The sequence below is a fragment of the Peromyscus maniculatus genome, chromosome X (assembly GCF_049852395.1).
Source record: "Peromyscus maniculatus bairdii isolate BWxNUB_F1_BW_parent chromosome X, HU_Pman_BW_mat_3.1, whole genome shotgun sequence".
NCBI lineage: Eukaryota > Metazoa > Chordata > Mammalia > Rodentia > Cricetidae > Peromyscus > Peromyscus maniculatus.
Genome location: NC_134875.1, coordinates 27,600,056 through 27,619,737, shown reverse-complemented (window position 1 = coordinate 27,619,737; position 19,682 = coordinate 27,600,056). Strand labels below are relative to the sequence as shown.

At 36.8% G+C, this 19,682-nt stretch overlaps 1 protein-coding gene across 17 annotated transcripts in view; it reads right to left on the bottom strand.

Annotated features, from left to right (window-relative positions):
• Window positions 1–19,682, bottom strand: part of Smarca1 (SNF2 related chromatin remodeling ATPase 1) — a 71,829-nt gene that overhangs the window by 5,680 nt on the left and 46,467 nt on the right. For all 17 annotated transcript variants that reach the window (XM_076561569.1, XM_076561579.1, XM_076561567.1 and 14 more), the window contains 4 exons: window positions 13,556–13,678; window positions 11,153–11,285; window positions 8,192–8,310; window positions 7,867–8,079 (listed from right to left, as the gene is read on the bottom strand). In XM_076561569.1, the coding sequence (XP_076417684.1) occupies window positions 7,867–8,079; window positions 8,192–8,310; window positions 11,153–11,285; window positions 13,556–13,678 (588 nt within the window). The remainder of the gene's footprint in view (window positions 1–7,866; window positions 8,080–8,191; window positions 8,311–11,152; window positions 11,286–13,555; window positions 13,679–19,682) is intronic.

Genomic DNA, 19,682 nt, shown 5'->3' with positions numbered 1-19,682 from the left:
TGCATACACATACAAATTAAACAGCATGTTATTCAATTTATCTATTATAGAAAGGGCTAAGTTGACCCTGATGAGATCTGATCCTTGGTTTCTAGGGAGACTACATAGATTCTTTCTATAAAGCTGATTCTTGAATCATTAAGCTGTATCCTCTGGCTATTATTATTCTCAATAAGTAATAGCTGCCTGTGACTGCAGATATCATTAGATGTATAGTCATGGTTCATATGAATGATTCAGGGACAAATACTAATACTTTCAGACAATCTTAAATATAAGGAAATAGAATATCTCAAAATGATTCAAAATAAACTACAATAATAAACTCTCACCTTCATTCCCTGAACCTATCTCTAACTACTCCAAACACAGAAAAACAAACTCTACAGAAAGGCATCAAAGAAAGGACAAGCACTTTTGTTCTCTTAAATTTCTCTGTTTCTTGTCTTCCAATGTAGCTTCCTGTTTTTCTGAGGTGAAGGGAATGGCTCATGGAGTGTCAACTTCTGTAATTCTGTAGTCTAATTACCTCTTTCACCAATTCCCCACTCTTGATTTAGGAATGAATTTAGAAAAAGAAGAAATAACACAGGGGAGTCAGAAAAAGAGATGCCAAAGCAATTAAGGGCGACAGAAGACAATAAAAAAATGACAAATTGAGAAACTATTCTGCTGTGTTGAAAGCTGTGGGAAATGTTTTAAGTATTCTGTGTTCACATGTGTGGGAAATTCAAAGGGGCAAACAAACTTCTCCATGGCAGGACTTCTCAGAGCTGTTAGCATTCTAATGTAGATTGGAAGTCTTGGTGGCAAGATTCAATGTCAGCATGCCCCAAATCTATTTCAGCACAAAACATTTTTCTGGTTCTGAAATACTGTTTAATAGAAGCCAACTTGGCAAATCATACACAAGGTAACAGCAATGGCTAAGGCTAAGTTATAAACAATTCAGCAAAAAAACTTGAAGGTTTTCATGTAATTTAACTGACAATTTTTTAGCAGGACACAATTAAATGTGCATTTTGTGCTCGGAAACCCCTTTATACAGATTGTCACTTCATAAAAATCTTAGACTCAAAATTAGAAAGGGGTTAACATTAAAATTTTTTTAGGTTGATCATGAGTCCCCAGTACTAGATCCTTGCTAATGAGTCATGCAGCCTGACCATCCAAAGTCAGAGTACTTGCTACCTTCTAAGCCTAGCTATTCCAACTCTGAACAACAGGAACGCCTTTCCTTGTACAACACTGCTATTTGTTACCTTATGGTATCTAACAACTGGTTCCCTACCTAACTTGTGTAGTCAAAGAGAACAAGCCAATCTCCTCCCCCACCTAACAATCCTGTTTCAAGGCAGCCTCCATGTCTCAACCAGAATCATCTGCTGAACCACAAACCCTTTGTTTTTAGAGTAAATATCCTCTCTTTTACCCATAATTCATGTAAAATGTTTCTTGGAAGACTGCATTAACAAATAAATCTACTTGTGATGGTTAATGTTGACTGTCAACTTGATTGAGTTGAGAACTACACAGATTAGTAAAGCAGAGCCCTCGGTCTGCCTGTGAGGGGGTTTCCAGAGAGGATTAAACAGGAAAACCTAGCCTGAATGTGCACACAACTATTCCATAAGCTGGGGGTCCAGATGGAATGACAGTGGGAAAGGGAGAAAGCCCACTAATTATCTCTGCTTCCTGGCCATAATAAAGGAAGATACTCTGCTCCACCACACACACATACACCTTCCTACCTTGATGGGATGAAACCTCTGAAACCCTGCTCATTAATGTGTCTTTCCTGCCTTGTTTTTCTAATGTATTTGTCATCACAATGAAAAGCATAATCAAGAAAACTGGTACCACAAAAATGTAGTAATGCTATGACTACCAGATGTTGTGGCTCAGATGCCTTTGGAATCAGCTTATTGGAGGGATTTGGAAAAGTTGGAAGATGGGTAGAAAAGAATGCTGTAAAGAGAAATTAATGAATGATTCTTGTGGGAGCCCCAAAGACCAGAATGCCAGTAGGTATAAAGAAAATAAAGACTGTGATCATTGGAGTTTCAAGTGAGAATGAGGATTCTATTAAAACTTGGACTAGAGGTCATGTGTTATACCTTGGCAAAGACCTTAATACACTTTGTTCTTTCCCTAAAACTTCCAGTAAAGGTTAATTCATCTATGAAGAAAATTTCAAGGCAGCATAACATTTAGCCAATACAATGTGGCTATTGCTGTCTGTGTTTTGCAAAACTTACATTGAGAATTGTGAACAAAAAGGAGAAGAACAGTATCCTGGTGGGTTTTTTGTTAACTTGACATAAATTGTAGTTATCTGAGAAGAAGAACCCTGATTAAGGAAATGCCTTTATCAGATTGCCTGTAGGCAAGTCTGTAGGACATTAATGATTGATATGAAAGGCCCAGCACACCATAGGTGATGCCCTGGGAAGGTGGTCCTGGGTTATATAATAAAGCAGGGTGAACAACCCATGAAGAACAAGCCAGTACACAGTGTTGCTCCATGGTCTGTGCTTCAGTTCCTGCCTCCAGGTTCATGCTTTGACTTTCTGTCTTGGCATCCCTCAATGGACTGTGAATCAGGATATGTAAGCCAAAGACATAAACCTTTTCCTCCCCAAGTTGCGTTTGGTAATGGCATCATATCACAACAATAGAAACTTAACTAGATAGAATAAGTGGCAAATACTTTCAATTTTGCAAATGATAGTCTCTGTCACACTATTAATCTCTTCCATTGTAGCGTGTAATTAGTCACTGAACATATGTAACTGAGCATGAACCTAGGTTCAAATAAAACCCTAGTTACAAATACTAACCCTGGAATTTTATACTATAATTTTCACATGTCAAAATACTGTTCTTTGAATTTCTTTATAAAATGTAAAAAATAATTTTTAGCCCATATGCCATTTGAAACAAGAATGGGATACAGTTTGACTGTTAGGGTTGAAAGTCAAAAGTGAATGAATGAATGAATGAATGAATGAATGAATGAATGAATGAATAAGAGACAAAAAAGGAAAATAAAGGAAACAGCTACACTCCACATGTGTGTCTTTGAATTTGTAGATGAAATTCTGTAAGGTCAGAATTTTGTTCTAGAATTTTCAGTATCACAAAATGGGTATATTTTCTCCTTTGTTCTTTTATAAATTCCCTATATATTATCCCCTCAAAACCTATTTATTTGAAATCAATATCTTAATCTGCAAAGCCTGCACTGTATCCCAGATTTGGAATCACTTTTGAACCTCTATAATACTAACAAAAAACAACAGCAGGTTATACTAGACTCTCATAGCCCAATGATATCGGCAGCTGAATGGAAATTCAAGTTCAAATAAAAGTAGTCTACATTTCCCAAACAAGTTTTGAATGTTATGATGCTTTTACGTAAGTATTTTCACTTAAAACTTATTTCATAAAATATTATGTTACCTTTTCACATAATGATGCACTAGTATAAATACCCAAAATGGATCCTACTAGGGTACAACTATATTTCTAATTGTTCTAAGAGTTTAGGATTACAAATGAAACACTGTAGCTACATGTGTAGCACACATGGCATTTACAAATGATACACAAACTTACCAATAAATAAAAGCTGCAAGAATTACAATCAAATGTCCAGAAGAAAGGATCAGAAATAAATTGTAGCATATTGGTGCAGTTCCTCAGATTCCATTCAAACCTCGTCCAACTGTAGGGGTTGGAACGAACTGAAGTCCAAACATTCTGTGTTGATTTCCTGACCTATTGCCTCCTCTGGGTAAGATCCTATGCTGATCTCCTTGAATATAACCAACTTCACTTCAGGGTTAAAACTGTGGTAGGAAAACTGACTCCAGGACAGACAGTGGCACATTAGTCAAAGGAAGCAAAATAAGATGGGAAACAAGATAGTTTTTACTACAACTGCTAAGTGAGGCATACGTCTATCTACTTCCACCAGAGCAGTATTTAAAATACATAAATCTGATCATACCATTGCCCTGCTAAAATCTGTCTTTGACTCCCCTACTTCCTACACACTAATGACCTCAATGCAGTGGTTTCCTTCATCACTCAGCTGCCAGTTACATCCTCTTCTATCACTTCCCCATGCATATATCACTACTTTTGGAATATACTGGGCTTATTTATCCCTTTTGCATAATCCTGCTTCCACAACTGGAAATGTGCCTTCTCTGTGAAAGCTATTTCCTTGATTCATTTGCCATATAACAAAGGTAACCACTACCTCCTCTATTATAGGATGTTTTCAAAATTAAGGCAGAGAGGGAACATTTTCGTCTTTCAAGCACAGGGGAAGAAACAGGTTCCTATGAGTTAAAATGTACTTGACTTACAAAGAATTAGGTTTAATGTCTTTGCCATTTTTCTCTGCCCTCACATCTTCCCCAAATGCTCTTCTTTTCTTCTGCCCTCCTACTCCTAGAAGCTTTCTTTCCTTTTTCAGGTCACATAAAACGCCATTCTCAAGAAGAACCAGTCAGAACATTTTACTGGTTATCAATGTTGCCAATGTATTATTAATCTTTCTTATATTTAATTAAGAGTGTAATGTCCTCAAATATGTTAGCTGTCAACATGCAGTTAAGTACTAACCTAAAATATAAAGTCATAAGCAACAAAGCATCATTGTGGTTATAGAACAACCAGGAAAATTTCTATTTCCCTCTTATTCCTCTAAAGTATCTAAAAAGAAATATCTTTTCCGACTAGATTGAATATTTATAAAATACTCTGTGTGGAACCAGTAACCTAATTATCATTTACTAGCCACTGTGATAACCATATAAAGTGGGAAGCAAGTTCATAAAAGCTATAGTAATATTTTCTAGGAGGCAGTTTTTTTTTCTCCTACAGTTCTAATGAGAAATGTCATTTTATTACTTTTAAATAAGGCACAATTTCATTAATAATAAAGTTGTGATTTGAAAACAAACTAATAACATGAAAATTTTATCACCCAGTATTCAACAGTATGTGATTCTCTGAGATGCTATCGCCAAAACTCATTTAAACTACTACAAAAGACAAGGTAATTGTAATGACTAACTACTAATACTCAGTTTCAACTGTAATGTTCTTAGCCATGGGCAAAGCAACTCACAGCTTCCTGAGCTAGCTAAAGAGAAAAACAATGCTCTTCAGCAATTGACATGTAAGAATTTTTTCACTAAAATTAAGAACCGAAGCCATCCTATAGAGGAAATGATAAGCATTTAATCAATGAATGTTTATTTCTGAGAATTAAATTTTACTTTTTCTTCTTTAAGTACTTAAAAGGAAACTGATTGGAGGCTAGGTACTTTCCCCCTGTGTATTGTCCAATGAACTGACTAATGTGTTACTGCCTTTGGAACTCTCAGATTCTCCTCAAATTGCTATGTCACATCAGTCACTAATAAATGAACAAAGATAGCAAGAAACTTAATGAGCTAATGTTGATAAAGGGACAAGTCAGCATCATGTAAGAGATATTACATTTAATACAGTATAGTATCATTTCTTCTCATAGTCATTTCATAAAGAGCCTTTTACTTGGGATAGTTTGGGAATGACCAAACACTAGGCCCTATTCTAAGATCCCCCAGCCCCAGGACGAAAGTGGTAAGGCAATTCATATGCTCTGAATTCTGAGCTTAAAACCCCGAGTTCAGCATATGCTTTCTACTTGTTTATGGAGTTCAATAGAGGCTGATTACTTACTTAAAGACCATACAATTTCTCCAAGAAAAATTCACAATCTTTTCAGCACAGAGAGATGGAACTGAATCTTATTTTCTCTTTTGTACAGCCAGCAGTTTTAAATGGAGAAGAGCCTGGAAATCTTCAACCTTTAGCTGAAGCCTTTCAAAGTGAGGCATATATGAAAGTGGAGATTCACTCCTTTAAGCACTTTGTGGGTGTTACTTAAGTCAGATGTCATGAATTCAGTACTTTGAGATTTGTGCATAAAATATAGCCATTAGGGCTCTTACATTTTTTTCTAAGAAAGATTTCACACTATTTGTTGATGTGTCTGGGAAAGAAGAATCTTTTAGTAAGCCAAGTTCAATCATTAGAAAGATTCTAATTTGAACACAGCTACAGTCACAAAATGAATCAAATTGCATCCTCTATTTCAAAGATAGGATTTTTCAATGAAACCAATGATTTTTTATTACAGAAATCACAGCTGCTTCTCTCGAGAGGGTAGTTTCTCTCCCTAGACTATGAAAATGATTCACTAAAAAGGAAGTTATTTTAGAAACAAAGGGAAGAAGATGATCTATAAATATTAATAATCCATTTCTATAGCTCCATAATTATTGATATTAACATAATCTTAAAAGACTACATAAATATCTACATATTTTTAATATATAACTCACATTCTAATTCAAGAAATATAAGTAAAATTTATCCACTAGCTAGAAGGGAAATCAAACTTTAGCATAATAAAAAACTTTACCTAAAAAATACCCTTAAATTAGCATATTGAAGTATAAAATAAATGACTATGTTTTTAAAAGATTCTGTAAAAATTAGAAATTTTACTTTCTAAATGCTAATAAAAGGATATATCCAATTTTAATATACAAAATATGGTTCCAAATTGTGATTACGTATATAATTAATATGTGCCTTTTGGCAAACATGCTCTGAAGATTTAAATATCTAGGGAAAGAACGAGCATGGAGGTAAATGTTTTGAAAAAATATGAAGATGGAGGAAACATAAGAATTTTTGCAAGGGAGTTCAGAGACATCTAGTGGTTGTTAATATAGTGGAGTTTTTTCCCTTGGTAACTGAGTAAGAAAGCTATAGAGTTCTGCAATCATCTTATTGCAAACAGCTTAAGTCTTTTCTTGCACTTTAAATCCCTTTCATCCTACTGCCTTAGTTTAATAACTGCAGAAACTAGACCCAATATCAAGCTCTCAACCTTTTAAAAATTAGTAAAATATCACTGAAATATCACAGAACTCAATAAATGTTTCATCACATAAAAGGGCACATATGTTCCAAAATGTGATTTCCAGGAAAATGCAGTTAAGCATTTTTCTTTTACAAACTATTGATGCTGCCCTAAATTATATCTTTATATGCATAAAAACCCAAGTGGCTAGAAATCTAAATGTGTGGCTTTGAAAGGAGTTACCTATTAAATGTGGTCATAGATACCCTTAGCAAGATGGAAAACCAACTCACTGCCAAAGTCTGATGACAGTCAAAATGAAATCTCATTTCCAAAAGAGAATTAAAAAAAGCAAGCCTACATTGCTCTTCAACAATATACTTCAATGATCTGGAGAAGCCCCTCAAACAACTGTTCTGTCCCTACATCTAATTGGGGAACAATCTTTTTGTACACTGTGAAGAAGTGCCACTCTGATTGGTTAAATGAAAAGCTAAACAGCTAATAGCTAGGCAGAATTTCCCGGCAGAGAGGATGCTGGGAAGAAGAAGGGTGGAGATGCAAGGAGACATGGAGGAAGCAGGAAAGCAAGATGGACAGTATATAGATGAGGTAAATGAGCCTCAGGGCAGCACATGGATTAATAGAAATGAGTTAATTTAAGTTTAAAAAAAAGCTAGGTAGAAACAAGCCTAAGCTAAGGCTGGGCATTCAAGTCATGATTTTGGAGCTAGCTGGCAGGACATTCTCAAAATTCACTTGGTTAGTTACAAAGGGAATATGTACCACAAAGCGGTAAGCCCTGGGAATCATAGCAGAAACCAAGTGACAAAACTTAGCATCGCAAGTAGTGTTAACAATTGGAAGAGCTAAGTGAAGGAGAAGACTAGAAATGTGACTTTTTCAAAATAAGTAACAAAAGGAATACATACCATGGCAGTTCTAGACTTGATAAACCAGTCAAATCGAAACTGGGGAGCATTCCGTACACACTGTCTTAATTCTTCATACACGTTTTCTCTGTCAAAGCCCATTTTGTGTAACATACAGATCAAGAATCTGTCTTCTTCCTCCGTATAGTTCTTTCCTTTACTGGTTCCATACTGAATACGCAACTGATGAAATGGAGCCTTGTATCTTGCAATCTGCAAGTTTCAACAAAATGGCAGTTTTTAACTGAATGTGCAATAACAAGTCCAAACTAGTCACTACAGCAAATCAAATGATCTACGAATGAACTGAAATAGGATATAGTACTTTGGCATCCAATGCTTTCTTAATACTGATCCTTCGCTGAATTCTTGCTTCTCCACGTTCAATTTGAGCCATAATTTTCTCAATGTCCTGTAATTCATTGCAGCGTTCCCAAAACACAGCTGAAAAAGAAAGTTATTACTTAAAATTACTATCATTTAAGCAAATGAATACAAGGAATTATAGAATAAAGAATTAACAGACAGCTATGGTATCATCTGTTTGTGTATAATATGATCAATTGTTAAATGCTCTTAAGTTATCATTTTACTCAAATGTTCTACAAAAGAAACCAAATGCATAAAGTGAAATAGTAGCGGGAAGCATATAAATGTAAATATAGCTTTCTAGTAAGGAAAAATGAAAATAAACCCATTACCAGATCATTCACATTTTTCCTATGAAGTGGCGATTTCTACAGAAACTGTTGGTTATGTCTGCAATCATTCACTAATCTTATACTTCCAGTCACCTACAGTTTCTTTAAAGATGAGGGATTTTTAACTGGATACATACAGAAGAATATTTAAATTACTGAGCCACCCCATCAAATTTTACAGATGAGCCAAATAATCTGATGCATTAATAAGTCACATCTATGACTTCAGTGAAAAGCCTTCTAATGACATTATCTAACTTCTTGAATTCTTCATTTTTATAGCATAGCAAGAAAGGTATGTTAGCATTTTATGGTTTGTATAAGTACTTATGTTCATTTATGAATTCCCCCACTTATTACACACACACACACACACACACACACACACACACACACACACACACACACACACCTTCTTATGTTAAGATACAGTATACTCCTAAACATCCAATTGTGTACAATTCTTCTCCAACTAGTCGAATAAGCCCACTCAAATCTCCCCACCCTCTGACATGGCCTCCAATCTGATGACCAATAGTTAAATAGTCCTACCATCTCCCTGTATTCTGAAGAAAATTCTTCAGAGAGGCTAATAGTATATGTAGAGCCGGGGTAGAGCACTTGCCTGGACTTAAAGGCCCTGGGCTTGCTCCACAGAACTTCAGAAAAGAAGAAAGAAAATTCTTCAGAAAAGCTCACTGTACTGTGTCTTTGACACTCATTTCATGGTCCTTGCTTTAGTGACAAACTTAAGGGAAATCTGACAAAAAGTCTTTTTGTCATTGTCATTTTTGTTTTCATGGTGTGGGGAATCAGACCTAGGACCTTCAGTTCTACCACTGAAGTAAAACCCCAACTCAGCATATTTTTTTCTTTCTTTCTTCTTACACTTGCTCTTTCTTCCTCTATTTCCTTCCTTCTTTATTTCAGTGCAGTGAGTGGAACCTAGGGTCCTAGCCACACTTACCTTAGTCCTTATATTTTTGAAACATGTTCTCACTACACCCAGGCTGGCCTCAAACATGCCGTCCAGACTAGGCTGCCCTCAAAGTCCTGATTCTCCTACCTCAGACTCTGAATGCTGGGACTGCAGGCATGAATCATCATGCCTGGCTACCTGATGTCTTCAGAAATACTGTTACGACTTGCAGCTTGCCCCACACCAACGCTCCGTCCCTCGGGGTGCATGTCCTTTACATTGTTTTCATTCTACTTTCATGAAATTAGATCTCTCCCATCTATTGCCCCCCAAATGCCCTAGAGCTATGTTTAACACTAACACAAATATTAGTGTCATGCTAATGTAAAAAGGAAAAGAAACTCATGAATCCAGTGTTATATGAAATAATGTCCAGTCACAATTAACTTCAAAATTCCCTTTTAGATTTCCAGAAGGAAAAACAAAGCAGGTGTTCTCTAGTTACAAATCATTTTCTTCAAGCACTAACTAGTACTCTAGATAAATTAAAAGCTACCCCTAGTAATATTAAACTTGGATTTATTTATGAGTTTTGTAATCTTTTGTCCTAGTAAACACAGGATTTCAGTAGTTATTTCAAATAACTGGGGTGGGGGGGGAAGGTGGCAAAGAAATCATACAATTACTTTTTAACATTGCTTCCTTGTGGAAAACACTCTCAATTCTAAATACTTGCTATTCAGACTAAAATTTAAAAGTTCAGCCTATTTGAAATTTAAGCACACATAGAAAACAGATAGATTAAGTGATTTTAATACAATTTCTTTTCAGAAGCCCGAGTTTAGATATGCGCTGACACAGGAATTAATATTAACTCCACATGCTTCTGTGCAGCTATTCTGATTCCAATTGAGGCTAAAGACACAGCTGAGTAGGAGAGGGAAATGATTCAAGGACCACTGAACAGATTTAGCCAAGAAATCTTTTTAGATCTATTCTAAATTGCCTTAAGTTAATAGGGCCCGCCACTACCTGATTGAATTCCTTGAGGGCAGTTGAGTCTCTAAATGGGCCTGATAAGAACTCTCTACTTCAAGGGTGACCTACAATGATTATTTCAAACCACTAAACCAGAAGCCTCGGGACTAGACCTTAAAAAGACCAAACCCTAGAAGTGAGAGAATGAAAAGCTCATGCAGAGTTTTTCACTTTTGTTTATGCAGAGCTTTACCCAGCTTCCTTAGTTGTCTCCCAGACAGCAGGGTACAAATGCAGCCATATCATATATCTTTACTTACATCTCATTCACAAAAGTTTTAACATCTCTGAACAAAGACACAACTAAGTTAATGACAAAGAAACAGGGGCTAGACAGATGGCTCAGTGGTTAAGAGCACTTGCTGCTCTTCCTGAGGACCCAGGTTTGGTTCCCAGCAACCACATCAGGTAGCTCACAGCCACCTATAACTCCAGCTCCAGGACATGTGATGTATTCTTCTGTCCTCCATAGGCACCTGCACGTACATAGCATACATCCACATGGACCTACATACATACATGCACATACACACACACACACACACACACAATTAAAAATGAATAAATCTTTTTTCAAAGAAATGCATACATTGAAAATAAAGCATTATGTTTGAAATGACATACAAACCTGAATACTCCATGACCTCCTCAGGGGATTTGCCCTCTACCTCTCGAGCGATATTATCAATGTCATCTCTCCCATACTTCTCATTGGCTTTAATAAACTGGTTAAAATCTCGTTTAGTCCAGTTTGTGAAGCCCTATGGATAAAAAGTTAAGCATCATCAGTAGATGTTAAATTAATAAATTCAGTTATTATCCTATTTATATCTGTACAAGGCTGTAATAGAAGCAGTTTAAAACACTTAACATGTGCCCCTTTATAAAACTCATTTCTTTAATGTAGAATCAAAAGCTGAGTTTGAGTTGTTAGAGAAATAACTGCTTTTCTATTTTAAAAGAAATGAGCTTTTCAAGTACTTTAAGTTGATTTATAATTCTAAGACATTGCATAGTCTTAATTCCATATTTTTCAGATGCCTATAACATTAAAATACCATTTTCATATAAATTCTAATGTAAATGCTTAAGTTCTGATATCTCAGTGTCTCAGTGACTTTCTTCCACAGATCTGTTCTCACGTAAATTAAGAGAGAGCGATGTGGATGTATTGAATTGAAAGAGCACTAAGAGAAAATCCAGAAAGAATGCAGTAAAACTTTATAGTTTTCTAGATAATTCCAAACTACAGAGAATAAGTAGTTTCTGTGCAAAATTGTATTCATAAGAGCTTGCAAGATGGAACAACAGTTGCAAATGCTTACCATGCAAGCCTGGTACCCTGAGGTCCACCCCTGTATCCCACTGTGGAAGCAGAGAACTGAGTCTCAAAAGTTGTCCTATGACCTCTACATACATGCCTCAACATGCATGTGTCTCTCCCAATAATAATAAAGTGACTTTTTAAAGATTATATTATTAAGTAAAATGAATATAATCTTTATAAATAAATGGAATTTCTGTAAACAGAACATTACTCAGGCATCTGACCTTTTTTACCAAAATGTACAACAACCACTGCTTTAAGTCATTTCACAATTGTTATTCCATCAATGGTAATGTAGCTCAGTTGGTGGAGAGCTTGCCTAGCATGGGTAAAGCCCTGAGTTCAATTCCTGACTGCACATAAACCGGACATGGTAGCATATGCCTGTAATTCCAACACTCAGGAGATGAAGGCAGGAGGATCAGAAGTTCAAGGTCATCTTCTCACCTACAGAGTGAATTCAAGGCCATCACGGAAAACATAAAACACTAAAAAAATTAAGCATTAAATTTGTAGCATCAGAAAAAGATGGCTTAAATTCAACTCTTAGTGACAAAAAACTTGATTATGCTTCTAATTATAAACTCAATTATCTCAATCGAGATTACATATTCACATTATACTGTATATTCAGAATATATTATAAGCAGTGTAGTATTCAAAGGGCATAACTTTATTTTTGTGCTCAGGAAATAAGTTTTGAAATTAAAATAAAAGCAAACATGAATATTTAAATGTTTTATTCTGTGGTACTTCTTAAAACTCTGCCAATTGCAATTATACTTTCAAGCTAAACTTGGTGACTTCCAGGCATTTGTTCAAGAACTTATGAAAATATTTCATTCAGCAAAATTATATGCTATTAAAAGGAAAAGGCCTGTATCAACATATAAGTATAAAACTCTTATTTGACTTTTATTAACACATGTTCCTGGGACACAGTGTGATATTGTAAAACACATTCTACAATTGGTGTATACATCACCTCTAGCAGGAATCCTTCCTTTGTTCGGGGAAATATCCCAAACTCTCAGTTAACAATTACACTGGAGAAATGTCTGCCTCCTGCTGTGCCAGGCACACTCTTCCAGAAAGTGTTGACGAAAGAAATGTAGCTGGCTAAGGCAGTGTCATAACTTCACAATTGGCTTATTTTGCCAAAACGCATTTCAGAAGTGTGATACAAAATTTATGAAAGCAACAATAACTTGAAAGCTTTAAGTTAGAAACCTTCCCTATTTAATGTTAGCTTTTAATTACACAATGATCATATTAAAATGCTTCAGGCATTTCTCATTGTTCTTTCAAGTTCTTTCCTGAAAACTCTACTTTCTTTCAAAGGGAATTTTTCATAAACAAAATTTGGTTTCAGGGGTCAAGTCAATCAAATTAATTTTCAGGTATATGTTGGAAATTTTTATCAAAATTCAAATCTGAACTCACTGGCCTTAATATAATTGGTTAAAATGTATCTTAATTTTAATAATTGACACTTTTATTTTCCATGTATATGTTGCCCCAATGTTTCCAAAAGAGCATGTTCTACAAAGGGAATTTTCTAAAAAATAAAGATACATGGTCAAAATGTGTGTTTATGGGTATGTAGAATCAGGACCACTGGACCTATACACTAAAAGGCAGGTATTACTTGCACTTTTTTCTATTTGTTGCCTAGAAGTAGTTCATTCACTTAAAATAGTTTACTTGTGTAAGAAGTTTATCCTTCTCTTCAGTCTCTTGTGGAGTAAGAGGTTCAGCTCCATCGATCTTTTTTTGCTCTTCTCTTTGAGCTACAGCTGGATTAGGGATCTCAGGATTCCTTGGAACCTAAGATCATGAGAGAAATGGTGAATAAACTGATGAGAAAAATAATGATTAAGAAGAGTTTACATATAAATATCAATCAGGAGAGTCATTTCAACAGTAAACAGTGGAACCTCAGAAGCAGATGACACACGGTCCTCTCTACATGTTTACCAGTATGGTATTACCCTAGTAAAAATCATTCTTATACTGCATGGTATAATATTTTAAGATTAAAGTCCATTGGTAAATGAATGCCACATTGTATTCTAAGTCTCACTATGCTATAGAACAAAATAAATCTTTATAATATGATATTATGTAGAATAAGCACACAGTATGGCATTTAAAGAGTCTAAAGCCTCCTGGCAGTATACAGCAGGGTGGGCAACACTGCTCCTAAAGACAATATCTGATGTTCTGGACATCTTAAGGTAGGAAAACAATAGAGTGCTGTATTCCCTGCCATAGGTCTGTAAAGGCAGAGCATTTGGTATAAAATGGGTAATCTAGAGAGAGTGGCAAGAAAAAGATACAAAGGAACATAGAATTTAAGAAGTGTGTGTAAAGGGAGTGTATGGTAGAGCACACAAACAGCTCTGGTGGAATCACCATTCACAGGAGAAAACTCGTGCACTGGCAGTGACCAGCAGAGAGAACAATGATGCTCTTCAAAGTACAGAACTGTAAAACCACTGACAACTGAGAAGAAAGCATGAACTGGAACCACTGAGGACAGAAGCTCAGATCTCTGAGGAAGCCAGCAGTCATGTGCATCTCAAAACAGCAGCTCAGAAGCCCTCAGTGCATCACAGTGTGCACATAGTCCACTGTGGTTCAGCATTAGACAGCATTCTTTGTATGAAAGGACAAATCCGGTTTCCAGCCTTGGAGTCTTCTGTCATCAACTACAAACATCTGGAGCCACGACACAGCTCGGTGATTCCAGAGAACAGATATAGAACATGTGTAGTACATTTTATAGCATTCCATTAAACATGAAAATGAAAGGCTTGGCAGAAAATCTTCTACTGTTTGGAATGCATGCATGATATAAATGACTCATTCCCTAGAAATGTCAAATAGACATACTACAATAAAATTCTAACATTTATTAGAGGGTATTTTTCTCATTGTTATACATATTTTATAGCATTTAAAGCTGTATCATAGCCAGGCACGGTGGTGCACACCTTTAATCCCATATCTCTGTGAGTTCGAGGTCAGTCTGGTTTACAAAGAGAGTTCTAGGACAGCCAGGGCTGTTACACAAGGAACTCTTTCTCTTCTCTTCTCAGAAAAAAGAAAAACCTGTATCGTTATAACTTAAAGGTGAACATTTTAAAAGTGTTGTATTCAATAGTTCTTCAGATAAAAACTTATCAAATATATATTTAAAAAGAAATATTGTATATTAAAAAGCAGATTAATTTGTAACCCTCAGTATCAGATAACCAAGTCAGAATGTATTAAGTGTCTATTATATTAGTAATACTAAAATCAGTATGGACTGGGTTACTGGACACAGCCTTGCACACAAGAAATTCCCAAACCAATTCTTTTCTGTGATTGTGACCTTTATCTTAAGCATCCTGGTTTCAGCAGAGTGATGACACACAACTATGATCTCAGCACTTAGAGGCCAAAGTAGGAAGATTGCAAGTTTGAGGCCAACTTGGTTTACCTTGTGAGTTCAAGGAGAGTTACATGACAAGAGATATCTCATAAACAGAAAGGAAGGACTGTGGTAGCACACTTCCTCTTATCTTACCAGTTGGGGGTGCTGAAGCAGGAGAGTGGCTTACCAGTAAGACAGACAGACAGATCAGAGACAGAGACAGGGAGACAGTGGCAGGGAAAGGGGTGGGGAGAGGGAGGCAGTGGCAGGAAAAGAGTAGTGAGAGGAAGAAAAGGGGGGAGGAAATGAAATGAAAAGGCTGGACAATGATCAAAAGCTGAAAGTGCTGAGGAGATGGGAGGCAATGACTATCTAAAATGGAGCAGTGTGAGCAAAGGCACAAAGGCAGAAACGCACTGGGATACACAGGCGTTACATTAGGCACGGGGCATGCTAAGTGGTAGGACACTTACCTACTATGTGTGAAAGCTTGGGTTCTATCACAAGCACCAGGGAAAAATGTTAGGACTAATATTGAGAAAAGGACCAAAAAACAAAAGCAGGTAGACAGATTCAGAGAGCCCCAAACTCCACGGGAGACTTTTGATCAAGGAAATCAAGTATCAAAATGCAGTATTTTCGCTGTAATTCTTCCATTAGATAGAGTAAAGTAAAGAAGCTACCAGAGGCAGAGAACTTTCTGAGCCATTATAACTTAGAAATGAAGTATGGTGACAAAGAAATAGATAAAGTATAAACGAAAAATGAAATGTAGAGGCTGATGAGATGGTAGTCTCCTTCCAAAAACGGCTGAGAAGATAAAGGCACTTGCCTGGGTTCAATCCCTGTAACTCAGATAGGGAAGGAAAGAAATGACTCCCACAAGTTGTCCTAAGACTCCACACAGTAATGTTCTCTCATTCTCATTCTCTCTCTCTCTCTCTCTCTCTCTCTCTCTCTCTCTCTCTCTCTCTCTCTCTCTCTCAATAAATGAATGAATGAATGAATGAATGAAAAAAAAAGAGCTAGATTCCATGAGGTAGTAAAAAAAAAAAACTTTTATCGCTTAGGAGTTCAGCAAGATTTCATAGAAATATGGCTTGCAAAATTAAACGTGGCAGCGCAAAAAATGAGAGCTGTCGCCTGAAATCAGCTCCCCATAGTTTAACAGGCAGCCCAGAATGACACTTTACCAAAGCTCACAAAGTGTATGGAACTTTGTCCATTTGTCAAATGTTTATATTTGTCCCTACAGGAATCTTTTTGGGAGATAGATATTGGAATGTCCTAAAGCTTCCTTCAGCTTCAAATGTGGCAAAATTCTTTCACTCGTGCTCTTAGATCAACTGCAACTTCCAGGTAACCTGGACTTTTTTATTCTGCAGTTAAAATTTCACTTGTCACCCTCGCCTGCTGATAAGACTCTGGTGAACAAGAAAGTATATTAAATATAAACTCTTTTCATTTTAGACAGTAAAAAAACCTCTGAAGATGTCTCATTCACAGCAAGGTCAAAGCTTAGGAAGAATTGACACTGCCAGCCACAAAGGGATTACAGTAAAGCAAACAAATGCTTCTCCCAGCCCCAAGTGAAATAACTACAAATCCTACTAGCTAAACTACTGGCGTGGCCTTGGTGTACTGAATATGGAAGGAGGGACAAATAGGAAATAAAAATGCTAATAGCTAGTAATAAGCAGGTGCTCACAAACGTGTGTTACCAACTGTTTCAGAACTAGTGAGCCCATACCAGGTGTGGTAGTGCACACCTTTAATCCCAGGACGAAAGAGGCAAAGGCAGACAGATCTCTCTGGGTTTGAGGCTAGTCTGATTGACATAGAGAGTTCCAGGCCAGCTAGCATTGCAAAGTGCGACCCTGTGTCAAAACAAAAACATGAACTAGTGACCCCCTCACTAGCTCTCTCCTCAATTACAGTAGGCTAGGAGACTCAAAATAGAGAAATCATCTCTCTCCATTAGCTACAGTGTGCCCAGCTATGGACAATGCCTATTTCCTCTTAGCCCACAGTCTAACCTGCAGTTATGTACCATGTGTGGCCAAGGGGAGCTACGAATACAGCCCAACCCAAAATCATAAACTTATTTAAAACACAGATTACATGTTATTTTTTACAACTCATTGTATGGGTCTTGAGAGTGAACTTTTAGATGACAGAGTCATGTTGCAATGTCAAAACATTAGACACCTTTGAATGATTATTAATTTAAACAGAAAAAGAGGAAGGAGTTCTATTTTTTGAGAACCTGTGTGTAGAAAACATCAGGCAATCCACTATTATCAGCTTTGTTCATGTAAAAATAAACCATTGCTCCACTCACCTTGTAGCTTTAATGGGTTTTCTAGATGCATAGGGTAGAAATCAATACTAAATAATTATTTTTTTAATTTTATATACATTGATTTTGTTTGTGTTCATGAAAGGGTGAGTACATGCCATGGCATGGGTGTGGGTATCAGGAACAACTTGAGAAAGTCAGTTCTCTCCTTCCACCATGTGAGTTCCAGAGATTAAACTCAGGAACTCACTAGGCTTGACAGCAAGTGCCTTTGCCAGCTGAGCCATCTGTCCAAGCCAATATCCTAGGTATTTCTTGAGAAGGCAAGCCATATAACATTATCTTTGAAATCCTACAGATGATTAACATGCCATGTGATCTATCTGTGCTCTGAACTCAAACATGAGACCCTTCCAATCAGATAATCCACCTTAGCTCAGACCCATAGTTCTTAGGAAAGAATGGAAGAAACAAAGTTTAGAAGGAGTCAGCCTCCAGAATGTGGTGTTCGTTTGCTAAATCCTCAGCTAGGAATTCCTAAGGAGACTCACAGCAAATCTTTAGATAGCGCGGTGGCAACCCAAGGTGGGGCTGAAGAGAACACAAAGCTAGAAAGAGAGCGGCAGGGAAATGTCTCTTCTGCCATCACCAACACCATACCCACCACAGCTGTATGCTCACCACAGCTGTATGCCCACCACAGCTGTAGTCTGTGTTGTCACCACCATCTCTTTGTTTTCATATTTCAACAGTTTCTGGGAGGTTTTACTAATAAATATCCTCAGTTTCACATCCAGGGTAATAATTTGAAAATATAAATCAAGTGTTAATGAGATAGCTTAGTATGTAAAGGTGCTTGCCACAGAAGTCTGATAACGTAAGTTCAGTCCTTGGATCCCACATGGTGAAAGGAGAGAATCAACTCCAGAAAGCACAAGCATGTACAAGAATACATGCACACAAATTTAAATCATTCTGCAAAATGTAAATCTGATCATCCTTTACCACTTACAAGTCCTACAAGTCTGAGAAAAGTAAACTATGCCTCAGCTCTTCCCTTGTAAAATAAAGATGCCGTTCCTATAATGAGGATGCCAAGTTAATATTTATACAGAACATGGAACATCATGAAACACAAGGAAAGCTTAGATCAATATCAATTTGTCACCCACCCACATCGCTGCTTTAAAGGAATCTGAGTGGGTTCCTTTACTCCGAAGCCAAATTTCTGCCTCTTTATGACCAATACACATTTCCACATGATCACACTCCATCTCTGGGAAAGTGCCTCCTCTTTCCTACCTCAAGGATCTGCTTGACACAGAAAATATAGTGGCTCAATCAAAATATGCAGGCTCAATCCTATCATCTTTTAGATCTCAGCTTAAGTGATACTTCTTCAGGGAGCATGCCTTCATCTTCCAGACTACTTTGCATGCCAATTATACTTCCTGGCAGCACCCTTTGGGAGCGCAAATAATACCTCTGCATTGTGGTATCTGTTTAATGTATGTCTCTGGTGTCTAAATTTTCAGTCTTGTCATTATCATTATTATTAGTTACTATTACTACTACTACTACTACTACTACTACTACTATTACAATGACTTTACCCACTTGAGTACATAGATGAGCTTAAGCCACTAGGGTAGAGGTTGTGAATTAATTATATTTTTAATGGATAGTGGTGGTCTTGATAATATCATGTTAATGAGTGAATTTTGTCTATCAGAATCAGATGGAATTTAGTACTCTTATCCTTTCAGTAACTATTTCCTTAGTTAAATAATAATGATCTTCAGGAAGATAGGGAGTAAGTCCTTTAGACTTATGGATTCCCATGATTTTATTATCCATCCCAAAAGGTACTGTGTGACACCATGTGAGCCTCTAAAGATCATTCTGAGCTGAAGGAGTCAGACCCTTCTCCATCAGTTTGCAAATGTGCTCCTTCACATGGGCAGATGTCAACTTCAGTCAGTAGAGACACCGTAGCAAAGGGACAGTTAACAAGAACAGGCTTTTTCCAGGAGCATGTGTGTGCCCCATCATGGAAACAGTCCAGCAGCCAAGCGTGTTTATCATTTTCTCCCAAGTGCCTATCACAGCAC